The sequence below is a fragment of the Patagioenas fasciata genome, chromosome 8 (assembly GCF_037038585.1).
Source record: "Patagioenas fasciata isolate bPatFas1 chromosome 8, bPatFas1.hap1, whole genome shotgun sequence".
Classification (NCBI taxonomy): domain Eukaryota; kingdom Metazoa; phylum Chordata; class Aves; order Columbiformes; family Columbidae; genus Patagioenas; species Patagioenas fasciata.
The window spans coordinates 11,043,703-11,059,424 of NC_092527.1; the positions used below are offsets into that span (position 1 = coordinate 11,043,703).

General features: G+C 39.6%; 1 protein-coding gene across 1 annotated transcript in view; it reads right to left on the reverse strand.

Moving 5' to 3' along the window:
- Positions 1-5,248: 5,248 nt before the first annotated feature.
- Positions 5,249-15,722, reverse strand: part of CABCOCO1 (ciliary associated calcium binding coiled-coil 1) — a 58,871-nt gene continuing 48,397 nt past the window's right edge. The window contains exons 8-10 of the mRNA XM_065843870.2: positions 8,847-8,969; positions 8,319-8,462; positions 5,249-5,600 (exon numbers count right to left, since the gene is read on the reverse strand). Coding sequence (XP_065699942.2) covers positions 5,553-5,600; positions 8,319-8,462; positions 8,847-8,969 — 315 coding nt within the window. The 3' untranslated portion in view covers positions 5,249-5,552. The remainder of the gene's footprint in view (positions 5,601-8,318; positions 8,463-8,846; positions 8,970-15,722) is intronic.

A 15,722-nucleotide genomic window follows, 5' to 3' on the forward strand; every position in this document is an offset into this window, starting at 1 on the left:
AGATGGTAATTTTTCCTCCCTGTCAGCGTCTTGTTTAAGCAGGGCCATGTGTGTGTCCCTCAACACACAGATAAAGATTGACTGATGCATCTCTGCTTCAGAAGATTATAATTGCTAGCCATGGCACAAAAAGAAATGACAAAAAGTAACCAGGCAGGTGGCAGAAGTTTAGGCTCAGCCTTGCAGAGAATGACACAGGCTTACTCTTACCTGGATTTCAGCTGCTCCTGGTGCACATGAAAAGTCAGCGTCTTCGTGGTTAACCACTGACACCACCTTAACATGCACAAGCAACCAGTAAGACTGAGGACCTTGAGAGTCTGAGATGAGTAATCTTGAGCCTCCCGTATTCATTTCAGCTGGGTTAATCAACAACACAATTAAAGCTCAGAACTTAGTGTCATGGAATAGTACCGTGTGGCCAGGAAGCACAACTGAGTTCAAACTAGACAAATACCTGGAGGAGATGTCCTTCAATTCAAACTCCTGTTGGGCCTGGGTATGTACTTTGGCTCCACAAGTGTCTGCAGCACTGATCAATGGAAGGGTTTGCTTTCATGTGGTGGACATCTCTCAGGGTCCTCCCTTCCTTTACTCTTTCCTAAGCATCTCCCATAGCCAATGTCAAAGGAAGGAGCCCAGGACGCTTGGATCCTGCTCTGTCCAGACATGACATTTCTAACATTACAATCAAGGCAATCATTAAAAAGAAAAAAACCAAAACCAAAAACAAAAAAACCCACAACTGTTTACAGAAGAAAATTGTGTTGGCTGGAGTTTAAAATATGTAAGATTCAAATTTTAAGAAAGTGTTGTATGAGACATCTTCAGAAAGAATTTAAAAGACCTAAATGAAAACTCTGAAATATTCATATGGACTCACTAAGTGGAGGAAGGCAAAAATCCTGAGGCATTCTTTGCCATCACTGGAGGAACTGGCTCACCTAGAAGGTGCTTCAGAGCACCTTGCAGAGGCTCCTACCATGAATCACCATCCACATCAGCATCCCAAACTGACACAGCTACAGCAGCCTTCTTCCATGAAGAGAGGACTAAACTAATTTTAGGTGAATAACTTCTACAGACCACTTTTCCCCATAGCCTCAAAACAATCTCCTCCTGTCAGGCCACATGTCTTGCTTCCGCTGCCCAACCTGGCCAGGGCACTTGTCACAACTCACCTTTTCCCTTTTGGTTCTTTGCATCAGCTGCGTAAATATTGAAAATACGTACAACTATCAGCAGGCCTAGGCAGTGCTGTGAGTGCAGAACTCTACATGAACACAAACCTCACATTTAACGCTGTCTTCGTTGCGACAGTGCAAGCTTTAAAGCAGAGGGCTACTAAGCCAACTATGTAAAAAGTCAGGTTGTTTCTACCCTAGAAATATTTTACATTCTGTTCTTTCTGCAGTATTACTAATTCTGAGATCTGTTTAATGCTCTGCACCTGAATGGGACTGTCAATTACATGAGTCACTGCAACTATCCTTTGATTTTTTTTTCCTGTCATGTAGGTGTAATCTGAATCCACAACCACTGGAGCCTGGAGCTTGCTCTGCACACTTGAAGTGCCACAACAAAATGGGCTGAAATGTTACAGGCAGGTTTGGGTTGCTCATGGCAAGCAATGCTGCCCAAGTGTTCTGTCACAGCTGTTACTTCCTTGTGAACCGTGGCAGAGAAGTGGAGGTGGTTTCACCTTGAATACAACTCCTCCCTGTAGGATAACCATGTAGAAGCATGGCGTGGCAGGGGCAGGTGCAACATCATCCTAAGATGAGGGAGGAAAAGGGAAAAGAGGGTGAATTGACCACTTACCCACAATATCTCTCACTGTTGGGCAATGTGCCAGGCTGACTGGTACCAACAGGAGTAGGAACATCCCTCTCACACTCCAGGAAATCTACAAGAATTTGCTAGGAATTCTTTACCATCCTTGCCATGTACGTAACACACGGTAAAGTTCTCTTCTACAGCTCTGTTCTACACGCTTCTGGGTCAGCCCAGCATCAAACCCATGCTCTGGAGGCTTTTCAGTGTGATAAAGAAGTACACCTGGATAAATGCATTTTAGTCATCAACTGAAGCATGTGCTTAGGAGTCTGATTTAAATGGACCAGTGCACACATTTTGTGGTCAGGTTGGCAATGTAAGTTATTGAAGAAAATGTCTTTTTCTCACTTGTGAAAAACTGCATTTGAAGCCTACGCACAGTGGCTTTTCTGGGAAAGCAAATTTCCTAGGAAAGCCAGTTACAATTTTAGGAAGGAAACAATGTGGTAATTTTCAAATTCAAATCAAGTTTTGACACAGAAGAGAAGCAAGGCTTGAGAAGAAAAGGTCATGACAAACAACTATGAAACAGGTAAAACACTGTTTTGACTTTTTGTTTTCTTTCCCATCTTTTTCAAGCCAGCTTCTTACTAAAAAAACTGCTTTCTATCTCTTCTAAACTTCCATCATTCTGGCGGTGTAATACAGGAAAGCACTGCCTGAATATAGAGCTTTTCTTTTACTAGAGGATAATTACTAATTGTTCACTGTCTCATTATAAAATCCCAGTGAAGACCAGAATTTTATGACGAAGATGCTAAAAAGCTTAAATATAATATCCTATCTAGGAAAAACAATGATGTTTTGTCTGTGCTCTGTTCCCTGCAAGACCAGTACTTCTCTGTCAGACAAAGTAGAATGCAACATGTCTTTCCTTCCTTTCAGAAAGATCTTTCTGATTTAAATTGAAAGCTCTGTAGGGTGGGAACCTGCTCATAACAACGTCAAGTATGTGTATGTAAGGAACTATGTTACATCAACAATGTTAAAAAAAAAAAAAAAGAGAGATACATTGTTATACCAAAGCCTCAACTGTAGGTCCCAGGAATGACAGCATAATTATTTTTAGAGATTACTATAGCAGCAACTCAGCATGACATGAGAGACCTGAGAAACAGCAAGTCTGATTTAAACCAGTGGAAAAGCCAGGAATGCAGAATGGAGACTGTTCTTAATGCACCATATTGCATCTGAACATTTTGTTCCTACCCATCTATCCAAAGAATGACGTTTTGCATTTCATATTAACATTCTGAAGACATTAAAGGATTCTTCAATTCGATGTTCATATGCTGTGTCAGAACACGCACTCTGCCTGCTTAGACAGAAGTTACATCCACCTTTTACTGATCTTCCCTCCTTCAGCCTCCTCACCATCCTCTCCTCCCGCTCCCCAAAAATCCCTGGGGCTGTTTTTATTGGTAGCATTATTTAGTTCAGCAGGAAGATAGTTACAAATACAGTTTGTGGGATTTGAACTTCAGTTTGGATTTCTGCAATACCTCAGCTGTTATGCATATGTACTAAGACGGAATGCTAACAAATCATCGGAGTAATACTTGATGTTCACATACAATTTCTCATCTTCAAAGCACTTTAGAATTTCCCAGAGGTTCTATGAAATCTGGGAGAGGGAGGAAGAGATATGGGCAAAAGTCTTTGTTTAGCATTGGTCTTAACATAAATCATAGTTAGTCCCTTTCTGCTTAGCGCTACAGCAGGAATGTTGCAGCCTTCAGATTTAAGTCTGAAGTGCTAAACAACGCTAAATTGCCAATAACACGTTTCACTAAAAAGTATTTTAAATACTCATTTTTTTTTTATACCGATAGCTGTCTTCAGAAGTTCTGTTCTCACCTTAGAATTCAAAACCAAGGAGATTCGTGACATTAGCATAACATGTTGGGAGATGAATTTATGTATCAAAATAAAGGACATTTTGATTTCAGAAAGTTTTGATGACAAAATATTTCATATTTCAAAGCAATAAAACAACAAAGAACATACCGTGAATCTTAGCTATATTAAAAGACTGAAATATCTTTTTAGAAAATTATTTTTTTAAAAGGTAAAACTAATAATTCTTCCTGAATTTCTTCAGGTTTCAAAGCAGAGCGGTTAGCTTTTAATAGCTCAAAGGAAGCTCTCACTAATTTTCTGGCCAGCGCTGGGAAGAGCAATCAAGACAACTTGGAACTGAATCTTTTTACGGAGCTCACCCCTCCTCATCACGGGCCAGGGCGAGGATTTTTCCTCAACGCATGAGACCCAGGAAAACATTGCCCGTCCCGGATTTCAAACCGCGGCTTTATGGGACGAGCAGCAGCTCATTACCGGCCCGGGGGTGCCCATCCCGGGGGTGCCCATCCCGGGGGTGCCGCCGGTTCCCCACGGAGCCGCGTGGCGGCAGCGCCCCCTGCTGGCCCTGGGCGCCGCTCCAACAGCCGGCGGGAGCGCGCCCGGCGGGAGCGCGCCCGGCGGGAGCGCGCCCGGCGGGAGCGCGCCCGGCGGGAGCGCGCCCGGCGGGAGCGCGCCCGGCGGGAGCGCGCCCGGCGGGAGCGCGCCCGGCGGGAGCGCGCCCGGCGGGGCCGGCCGCGCCACTCGAGACCGCCAGGAAAAGTATTTCAAGTTATTTTCTTCTTCTTCTTCTTCTTTTTTTTTTTTTTTTTTTTTTTGACTGGGCTAAGTCAGGCTGGGAAATTTCTTTTCATTATCACCGTAAAATACAGGGATGAAATGAAACAAAACCTAATTTTTTTACTTAACAGGAAACAAATATGAAACTGTAATGAATAAAACATTCGGTTTCTCAAATATTCCATTAAACACGTAATCCAATCCAGCCTTCACGCTTGAAGCATGACTTGTAGTCAACATGCTTCCTAGGGCACCGAGTTCTATAACACAACAATCAGTACGGGCTGTGATTTTAAAACATAGATGTTAAACCGGTTCTCCTGAGGTAATTTATTTGGTTAGATTCCTTTTGAGTTTGAAATGTTTCCGTAACGTCTGACAAAATATGGAAACATTCTCAGATGAAAGGTTACATGCATTCCAGAAAAATTTCCACTGAAATCAAAAGGAACTCCTCTTGGGAATACTGTAAAAGTGCAAACTCTTCATTTATGCAATTTTAATATGGTGGAAATAAAACAGTCTAAGATATTAAATTTGTTTAAGAGCTTAGGAAGCAATTTAAAATGAAATAACATGCATATTATTAATGAATAACTACAGTGCAAAGTGTGTAATTACTTGTTAATTAAATTCTCTCCTTGTTATATCTGCAGTGCTTCAAAATGATGTTTTCTCTCTTTCTAACAAAATTTCCAGAAAAAAAAAAAAAAGGTGTAAAGGAGAAACTGTTAAATATTTCACAGCTGGAAAAAGAAAAGAGTGAAACTACAGATTTATTTATTTTTAATAGGGATTTCTATTAGAAATAAACTGAACTCCAGTATGTTTTATAATTACATATCCTTCTGTTTATTACCTTCAACTTCAGTCTGAACTAAATAACAACACTGGCAGACCACAGTAAATTTGAGGCAGTGGGATGAACTATTTCTAGGTAAGTGTTAACAGAACCATTTTCCTTTACAGAAAAATAATTACAGTCTTCTGTGTGTGCCACCATCTCCTACTGTCCAATTTCTCTAAGATTCAACATCACCTTTCTTATCTGGCTATTTAGGACTTTTTCATTTTTCCGTTCACAAAGTACGAGCTTCTTCCATTTGCAGCTTTTCATTTATCTCCGCCTGCAAAGAAAATCAGCAGAAAAAGGTGGTTGTGATGGAGCTATCTCAGGCTGCACATTGTCTTTGTGGTTTTGACACGCCGTAGTGTGGTGGGACAGACATTATCCTACACACCTTCCTGTTTTGCAGACATAACGGTGTCTCAGCCTGTACATACGTGATAACACGTTATCACATTGCCGTGCACAGCCCCGGCGTGCGGTGTGATGGCCACGAGCAGGAGGTGACCCAGGGTGGCCACGGCTCACGGAACCTGCACTGGGGACACAGGCTCATTCGCCTGGATCCTCCGACAGCCTTTGCCAATAAACACCAAAACAGAGAAATTGCTTTGGGATTTGGTAGTTGCCACTGTTTGCCTTTGCTGCAGATGTTCGTTCGCTGGTGTAATATAGTTTATTGAAACATCGCTGGGATTAGAAAACATTCCAGAAAATGAACAATAAAAACCCGTATTTCTGTGATGTTGCTTGTCTTTATTAATTACAAACACAATTATGAATGTGTATCTCATTCTGGAAATCCAGACTGCTGTATGCATTGAGTGTTTAATTATGTATCATTTGTGGGGAAGGTACAAGGGTTGTGATGTATTGTAGTGAAATCTTTGGCAATGATAATGTGTAGTAATCTTTAATTCTATAGCATTTGGAAATGTGGGATCACTGAAAAAAAAGACCACAAATACTGGGGGTCTGTGGGGAATTTATGTGTATTTCCAGTATCAGCATTCATCACTGCAGAAATAAATGAAGAATGGAAATAGGGTGACAGTCTTTCCAAGAGTCGCAGTTTTGTTTGAACAACTGGAACAGGCTCAAAGGTCCGTTACAGACTCTGACATAAGGTGTTCCAAAACTCAGAGTTACATGGACTTCATGTAATTTTGATCAAGTGAATGGATTCAGTCCAGAAAAACTTGCAGTACCTTGCCCTTTTAGGAACTTTTTGGCTTGCCGGTCCTAGAAATCCCTACTCGTGCTATACCACCTATCCATGGATAATCACAGCTAAAACACTTTCAGTGTTCTCAGCAGCTCAGATTAGCACCAAAACCTGGAACTTCTCTCTCAGCTTTGTGTTTTTGGAGGTGGCCTTCACCACATCCTCAATTATCAACAAATAATTCCCTATTGCTTTACATTCTACATGTATTTAAGCTGCTTTGCTGTGGGATCCTCCAGGCCAATCCTCTCCCAGCTGCCCCAGCTGCCTTTTCTTCCCCGGTTTTTTACATCCCTGTCTCTGATTTACCTTCAGTGAAAATCAGCTGACTTCACTCTGGCTCCTGTCGTGATCACTGAGTGTCAGCACTGTGATGTCAGATTAAAAGTTATTTTCTAGACTCAACTAGATCAACAGCTGCCTTATGTTCCCTGGAGACATAATGCAAATTGTGAAATCACAGTTCACACATAACAACAAAATGGTATGAGTCTGACCATGTACCTGGTAAAAATCTAATGATAAGACTACCTCAGAGGAAAAGAAACTGAGAAATCGGGTGAAAAAGATACAGTGGTGGAAGACTTTTAAAAAGTAAAAGCAAATAATTTTCTGTGTATATCACCAGAGTTGCAAAAGAAGGAAGAAAGGAAAAGAAAAGGCGTTTTTCTCATCTGTGCAGTTTCTGTCAAGAAAAAAAAGCCTTAGCACTGATACTAATGAAATCAAGGTCAAGTGAAAACCAGGCATTTCATTTTTTTCTGTAGGTAGGGACAGGAATAAGACAACATAGGCCGGGTTCCCTTCTGTTTATAAAGACATGTTGAAATGGAATATTAAATGAAATAGATAGATCTAATGATAGCATCATTATTCTAATTTATATTTCCCATTCATACATAATCCATGTAAAACCATTTATCAATATCACACTATTTTCAGATAATATTAGATATTTAATAAACTGCTGCTTGGTCAACAGTGTCCAACATGCTGCATCTAAAGTTTAAGTCCCTAATGCCACCTGGTTGTTGCAAATAAGACCAAATTCTACCACTTCCTTGGTGGAACTGAGTTCTAGCTTGTTTGCATTTGATAATTTCAAAAGCTTGAGGGAACAGTTTACAAAATAACAATGATCTACTCTGCTGGCTTTCCATATGTTTCAATTTACAGATCACCCCGCAGAGAAGCTGATCACCCTACAACAAATTTAAGCCCACTGACAAAAGCTTCCTTCCCTTTCATGAACCCCATGGAAAGAACTCACGACTCCTGAGAGTCTGCAGGCCACATATCGAAACCTGACCCGTTCCATTAAGGCAGCTCTTGTATAGTTACGCACCTACCAAATGAAATCTAGAATTGGCATAGATGTGTTATTTCTTGCACAGATTGAAGGATGTGTAACATAGATACATCTAACAATTTATATTAAGCGCACATCACATATGCTCCACCACAGCAGCTGATCCTGAACACCCCCGAAAAAGAATTTTATCACTGACATCACTGAGAGCAGGATTTGGCCCATGTTTCTTAACACATAGTAATGCTGAGGATATATGTTGTTATATTACCGAATATTTTTTATCTTATCACATGTAAGCTGACTAAACTAGGAGTTATTTATAGAGGCTAATTCACATTTTTACAGCATATGGATGTGCTTTTTTTGCCAGCTTTAGCATGAATACAGTTTATTATTCATTAAGGCTGAGCTAGCTAATTAACCATAGACAGAATTAGTGAATAGCTTTCTAGTAATAGTACCTCGAGGTTGCCAATAATTTCATTTGGGATTTCTTCACCCACTGCGGACTTCTGATCCCCATCAGTGACGCCAGCCACAGCGTCTGCCTCGCAGGACTCCACCTCTGCATGGGGCTCTTTCCAGTCACCCTCTTCATCAGAGCCCTGCAGCAACCAGCCATGAGAAATACGTGAGTTAGAGCATCCTCCTGCTCCCTAGAAGACAGAACAGCATCAGCCCAAAGCCAGGTGACACCACACCAAGCCTGCTTTCGAGAACTCCTGCTCAGAGCGACTGTCAGCATCTCTCACTGCCCAGGCAGATCCTGGGGCTATGAAGTCACATGGGGAGAGAGCCCAGAGGTGCTCTCAAGTGTCCTCTGTGGACTGATTAATGCATTGAAAGCAGCTTCATTCAGTTTTCTAAGAGAATGCATGCTGCATTCTGGGGAATAAATATCATTAGTGACCAGGCTCCAATTAGAATAAATAAGGTAGGAGACTCACAAAAAAAAAAAAAAAAAACAAAAAAGAAACAAAACTCTATACCTTAGATTCTGCCTCTGTAGCTGTTGGTGATACTATGAATGATGAATAGATTTCCGAAGGTATTTCTTCTTCCAGCAGAGTAGGGAAGGGGGGAACTTCAGGTTGGGCAAGTTCAGTCATATACTGGCAGTATTAAAAAAAAAAAGAGAGAGAGAGAAAGTAATTCAGGTTTAATTATTGTGCAGAGCTTTATTGCAGATTTTTAAAAATGGAAACAAAATGGTTGGCAAACAAAAACCAATACCTTTCTTGTTACTATCCAGGTGCTCAAAAGTGGAAAGCATACTGAAAATGATTATAGATCAGCTTTAATTTCTAGCTGCATCTCAAGGGGGCCTCTTTATAATACTTGGAAAGAACAGATGATTTTCATAATTTCGTAACACTACAGCTTCTTACTCATGTGGATAATTAAGTTTAGGAAACACAGAGCTTAGGTAACATGCAGTCTTCCCAATGCAAATTTGTCACTTCTGATCAGGGATGCCGTTAAATTTTTTGAATTGAAGGGCCCAGCTGAACACCAGGGTATTTATTCCCTCACAGGAGTCAGCTGGAGTAAAGTTTTAGCGACACTGCATCAAATAAGGCCCTAAGAAAAATATTTTAGTATGCAACTATAATTTAAGAATTGCTAATGGTCCAAACAGGGTGACAAAAATGAACAAGCAAGCAACAGGGTATAATATACTACTACAACGTTATGTTTGGGGCCTCTACAAGGGGCAGCGCCCACCGAGGATTCCAGGCAGATGTTCCAGGTCTGAGTCAGCTGTTACAAACAGGATTTTGCTTGGATGCTGCAAATCAACCACATTAATTCACATCAGGGTAATTACAGCTCCCATAAATTAATTCCTTCATACCTTTGAAATCATAGCAAGGTTAATATTTGGTTTGTTTAGTTACTTGCTACAGTTAAACGTGCTGAAAACATTAAAGGTTCTATAAGTTTGCAGAAGTGACAGCAAAAATGGAAAGTAAGAGACCTGGCCATTTCACTTCATTGCATTAAAAAAATGTCTCTGTACTCCTAAAAAGCTTTACAGAAGTTATATTTGGACTCTGTCATTATCTTCAAGATTCCCTGTCATGTGAGAGCTCCCTAAAAAAGGCAGACAGCATCAGCCCATGGTTATAAGGACCCAAAAGGCTGACAGAAAGATTTCCAGAATTTAAAGTGAGGGGAAAAATAGATTTTGTAGAAGCATATTCCTGTGTTACTTGTGACTCAAAATTTACAGCACTGTGCTGGTGCCTACAGATCACAAAAGGAACAGTCAGAAAGTTCCGTTTTTGCATTGAAATGAAAAAGCCTGACGTTGAGCTAAATGTTATTCCTTCTGAAACAAAAAGAAGCTTTGTTTTCAAATTCTACTTTTTTTAAACTAGAGCTCTCTTGATTTAGCAAATATTTCCATTTTCTCTCATGTCTTACCTTGTATTTTCTTATTTAAAAATATTAGCTGAATTGGATGAGAATTTCCAATTACTTTCTGCTTCCTTAAAACAACATTTTTTGGCTAGTTACTTAACTATTCACTCAAAATATTTTATTTAGATTACATAATTATTTCATTAATTCTCTCCAGTCAAAATGTCAAAAAAATGAAATAATGTGAAAAAAAACTAGACCAGATTTTTAAAATCAATTTTGGGCTGATCAAATATGTTTTTATAGCACGGATAATATTTTCAGAGGTTCTGTTTTAGAATAATATTTTTACTTCACTGCGTCCTTTTAAAGGGAGCCATTCTTTTACTCATCTGTTCCGCATCTAATAATAACCCTTGGATCATTAAGAAATAACTAAATTACAGCACAACTAGTCTCTTTAATGAGCCATAATAGTCTCAACATTCAGCCAAAAGTTTTTTTTTTTAAAGACTATGAAACTTCAATGTAGAATATCAAGTATTTTGTTCAGTAATAAGAAGTTTATGAGCAGCACTACAGTTTACAGCCAAAATATAGTGACCTAAAAATGCCATTCTGCATTGCTCTTTCCTATACATTGTGTCCTTAACAAGTCCAGGGGAAAATTAGAACGAATGAATTGTGGTGAGAGCCCGAAGCCAACAAACGTATTTAAATGAATCCTTCTGATGCAATACTTTCCTTTAAAAAATACAATTAAGTCTTTGTGTTTCCTTTGAACAAAACCTCATGTTTAATAGCACCAATGGGTCTGTAGTAAAATCTATTTAAAAACAGAGAAGGAGACACAGTAAGTTTCATACAGCTACAGTTAGCTTTAAAAAATGTTGCTAGTTCCTGAAGTCTGCGTAAATTTATGGTGAATTATTTCCACTGACCTACATTAAAAAATTCATCCTCCTTTTTTTAATTCCTGAAGATTTGTCATTATGTGAGCATTATTCACTATGACAAAGATGTATTACTCAAAGTGTCCTCTTGAATCAATATAACTATCGAAATGTGAGAAGGAGTTTGGCAAGATGATAATGCCTTAAAATTAATAGGCGATATTTTCCTGCACATTGCAGTCTAATGGGTGCACGAGAATTCAAACACAAAGCAATCGTAAGGCAGTTGCACAAATTTAAAGGGGATCTCAGTGTCAGCTGCAGATAAAGGGATGCTGAGAAAGAGACAGCAGGAAGAAGTTAAATGCAATATTCCCACTAATTCCTAGGTGTGGTGGGGTGCCGAAAGGCCACTTGAACTGGGCAAGTCAGAGCAGGCTGGAGGCCGCTCCAGCATCCAGCTGAGGTTGGTGCAGGAAATATCACTGAGCGTCACCTCCACGTCCCCACCCTGGTGGCATCCAGCCTGGGCACAGCACGGTGCCCACGCTCAGCCCCACGCCGCAGTGCTTCTCTGCAGTGCTTTCTAGTAAAAGCGTGCATGAAGAGAGGGAAGTATAAAAAGTGTCTTGTTGTTCCGTACATCAACCCACACGTCTTGTTGAGAGCTGGCAAATGACCTTTTTTACAAATGTAGGCAGAGCAAAGACAATAAAATAGTATACAGGAAAATTCCTAAAACAGAATAATGGCGGGAAAGAAGATTGGTAAAGTGTTCTAGTAAACGAGTTCCATAGATGTGGTAGTTATTACAAAATTAGTTTTGCATAACTTACCAATATACCATTACATTTTCCCCCAGATGTTATCTGTTACTGAAATTAATTTTGCTTAAGTTACTATTATTGCAGATTTTATCCACACCGTATTTTATTATTTAAGTTTCTGTGACATAAAACAAGCCCCGGCTGATAGCATTACTTTTAATAATTTATGTAAGAGGTTTTAGTATTATACAAATGGCTGCTGGGTATATCTTAACAGTCATAGCACAGAACGTCTGCTCTCAAAATATTATGTAGATTAAAACTGGCTATTTACTTACACACTAATTCAAGTCATTGAAAAGGTTTGCAGTATTTATGTATGTGGTATGAAGGGAAACAATCTACTCTAAGAACAAATATCAGAGTTTGGAAATTAGCAAAGCTAAGGTCAAGGTCAGTTTGGATTTACTAACATAGTTGCTGAAAATTAGACTTTGTAGTTTATGCTTACTTATTTCATAAATGAGAAAAAAGACTGAGGGGGTGGTGTATTGTCTCTTTAATACAAGGTTTTTGTATCATAGAAACCCTTTTAAATCACCTTTTCAGCTTAATATTATCTGAAATTCTGTACTCCTATCCACAGAGTCTTAACATAAATTCTGTGTAGCTAATCTTACCAAACATAGTGAAATAATTATTTATAAGGATTGGAAAAAATATCCCATGTTCAGCATGGGCCATTTCTAAAGCCTTGTTACATCTTTCAAAGCCTTTTAATGGCCTTTCAATGGATAAGTGTTCGATTTTATATGAATGAGAGGTACATTTTTAAAAGGCTGTTCTTTGTGTGTTATTCTCTATATTCATATAATCTCTGTAGTTCCTAATTGTATGACATAGGACCCTAAGCTAGCGAAGACCTGCACAGACTTCTCATATATATGTGAGATTTGCTATGAAACAAAATATTTCATACTGGATTTACATTAGTTTGCCATTCAAGTTAAGCATGCCCAGCTGCACACCTACAAATCTGCTGAATTTCAGTTGCTGGAATAAAAGGCATTTACAAGACACGGTTTGTTAGCTCCCCGTATTTCATGTGGTTGAATTTGAATGAATAACTAATGGACAAAGATGCGCTATCTCACTCTGACTCAAATCAGCCTGCCTTTTTTTTCTTTTCCCCTCTTTAACCTGCCAGCACAGGCAAACACAATAAATCCACCCTCCCACCTTCCGAGGCATCGCCCACCAGCGTCCTCACAGGTGAGGAGGTTACTGGGAGGCAGCTGATAGCTCTGCAAACACCTTTGCCATCCTATTTTGCCTGCATATTATGAAGTGCTCAAAAACTTAACCCAGATATATGATCTGTGCAGTGTGACTGAGGTGGAAGAGCTACCCTCTCAATGTTTTCACCCTACACATTTGCATTAATGCTTAAAGTAGAATGAAGGTCAATGAAAGACTAAACTTGGCCTCTGAAGTATGTTCCCCAGTTGTTGATGATGCACATGGAAATTCCGTATGCATGTTCCTGGGCAGGAGTTTTCAAACCGCTTTCCTTTAATGAGACAAAAGTTCAGTAAGTCAAAGGTATCCTTTGTACAATTTTTCCTGCATTTCAGAATTCAAGTTAATACGCTTTAAAGAGAGTTTTCCATGTTTGTGAATGGAGATGTGGATCAACTTTGTTGACAATACATCACTAATTAATCTAGTTCAAAATAGCATCTGAAGCAATTTGGTGCCTACATTGACAAAACAGGATCTACTCCTCCCCCCAGGAAGCTCTAAATCAGTTGGTGACATCTGGCCTCAAGGACATCAGAGTCATCTGAAATGTGGTAATTTATATTAATGAACATCAATATTAATTTTTAAATAAAAAGAATTTGCCACTGCCATTTTGTTTACATAAGAAGTATTATTTATAGTTCGTGTTCCTCCTTTCCTACATTTTACCAATGAATTATTGTAAGGAAACACACTGTCACAGTTATAAATATTTTTCCTTGGACTTAAAGCTTTTACATATCCTCTTACTGTTTTCAGCAACTATATGAGGGCAACAACCAGGATTTTCTTGCTGCTCCAGGAACTGCTGCCAATTTTAATGCTCGACTGAGTAGAAAAGGGTGTTTCTACAAAAACAACCAAAGCCTCCCTCTCTAGAGATATCTTAATGCAGAATGCCCTTAATACCTAGATTCTGTAAGAACATCCTGACAAACCAGAAAAGAAATAATACTGATTTTATTGGGCTGCAGTCATCTACTTCTGCTTTTACCAAGCTTCCAATTATTGCTGCCAATTAGCAGATTATTTGGAAAGAGAAAATATAAGACAGTAGGAAAAAAATTCCCAGTTAGCTTTCATGTTGAGGACACATCACTAAATGATTCACCTTGGAATGGTCACTCTAAATTCACACTGTATTTAGCTTTGCCAAATCTAGAGTTATGGGATTACAAGAGAATCTCAGCTTTCATTTAAAAATAAAGTTAGTGTCTAGTTCTTATGGTTACAGAGGAAAGATTGAAAACATAAATCTTGAAAGCTCAAAAACTAGACTGCAAGCAAAAGGAACAAAACAAGCAATTTTTTGGGTTCTGTCTCACCATTTTAAATGCTTGAGCTTAAAAAAAAAACCTTTAAAACAGTGCATACCCCACAAAAACAGAAGCACACTAAAAAAAACAATCAAAACCCGACAAGAACCTTGCCCACAGTAACCACCTAGCTGGGTCTACAAATATTACAAAAAGTAAGGCTTTTTTAAATTAAACACGTGATCACATTAGAAAAACATTAAAAAAAGTTCTGTTGAACTCAATGCATGATAGGCAGTCTAATACTTTGATGGCATCCATCTTATCAGGCCAGAGCTTTACATTTCCTTGTTGTACAACTCTTTTTCCAAATCATTTAATCAGGAAAGATCTGATATGAATGCTGAAAACACTACGATAAAAACATGAGAGCATACTTTGCCAGGTGCATTTTGGTACCTCCTTCTGAGAGGAGGCTTCATTCGTTTTATAAAGACTTGCTACAGTTTCATAGTATCAGAAAATCGATCTGCACGAGAGCATGAGCCTTTGGAAACCAAACGGCCAATAAGAATTAAATTGCTTAGGGGGATGGTATTCCTCACAGCTGCTTCAAGGGCTTTGTCAGCCCCCTAAACCCCTTCTTGTAGTGAGCACAAAGAAGACTGGGAGACAGTCAGAGCAACCAGGATAAGTCAAGAACCCAATGGTTGCTTAATGCACCTGCCCTGGACTACAGCAAGTACAGCCTCTTCCCTTGACTATACAGGGAAAAATCTGAAATATTCCTTTTTTTTTTTTTTTTCCTTTTCCCAAAGGACTGCTGTAGAAACTCAGTGGGATTTAACAGCACCACACCGGTTAGAGCAGGTGTGTCTGGGGAACTGTGTGTTGGCCCACCAGATTTCTCCTAGTTCAGCAAGCAGAGTCTTCAGGCTTTATCTAACCATGAGTACAATGTATGGGAGTGCAAGCTACCAAGAAGATTCCCCTGAAAAGAGGAACACTTTAAAATAAACTTTTGAAACAAAAAGGGTTGAAGAAGTGATTGGGAGCTCCTGCTGAGAAAGTCTGACAGCAGAAAATGTATCTTTTGCTGTTGACACAGTTACGTGTAATCACTGCCCCAAGCTGGACCGAGGTGTCACCTCCCGCCTTGGTCCCCTGTCACTCGACCAGCTTCCCTTCCCACCCATCTCCCCCGAAACCTGCGTGTTGCCCAGGCAGGGCTGGTCACACAACTGCCCCGTGCTCTGCACGTTCCTGCAGCACCAGCTGGCAAA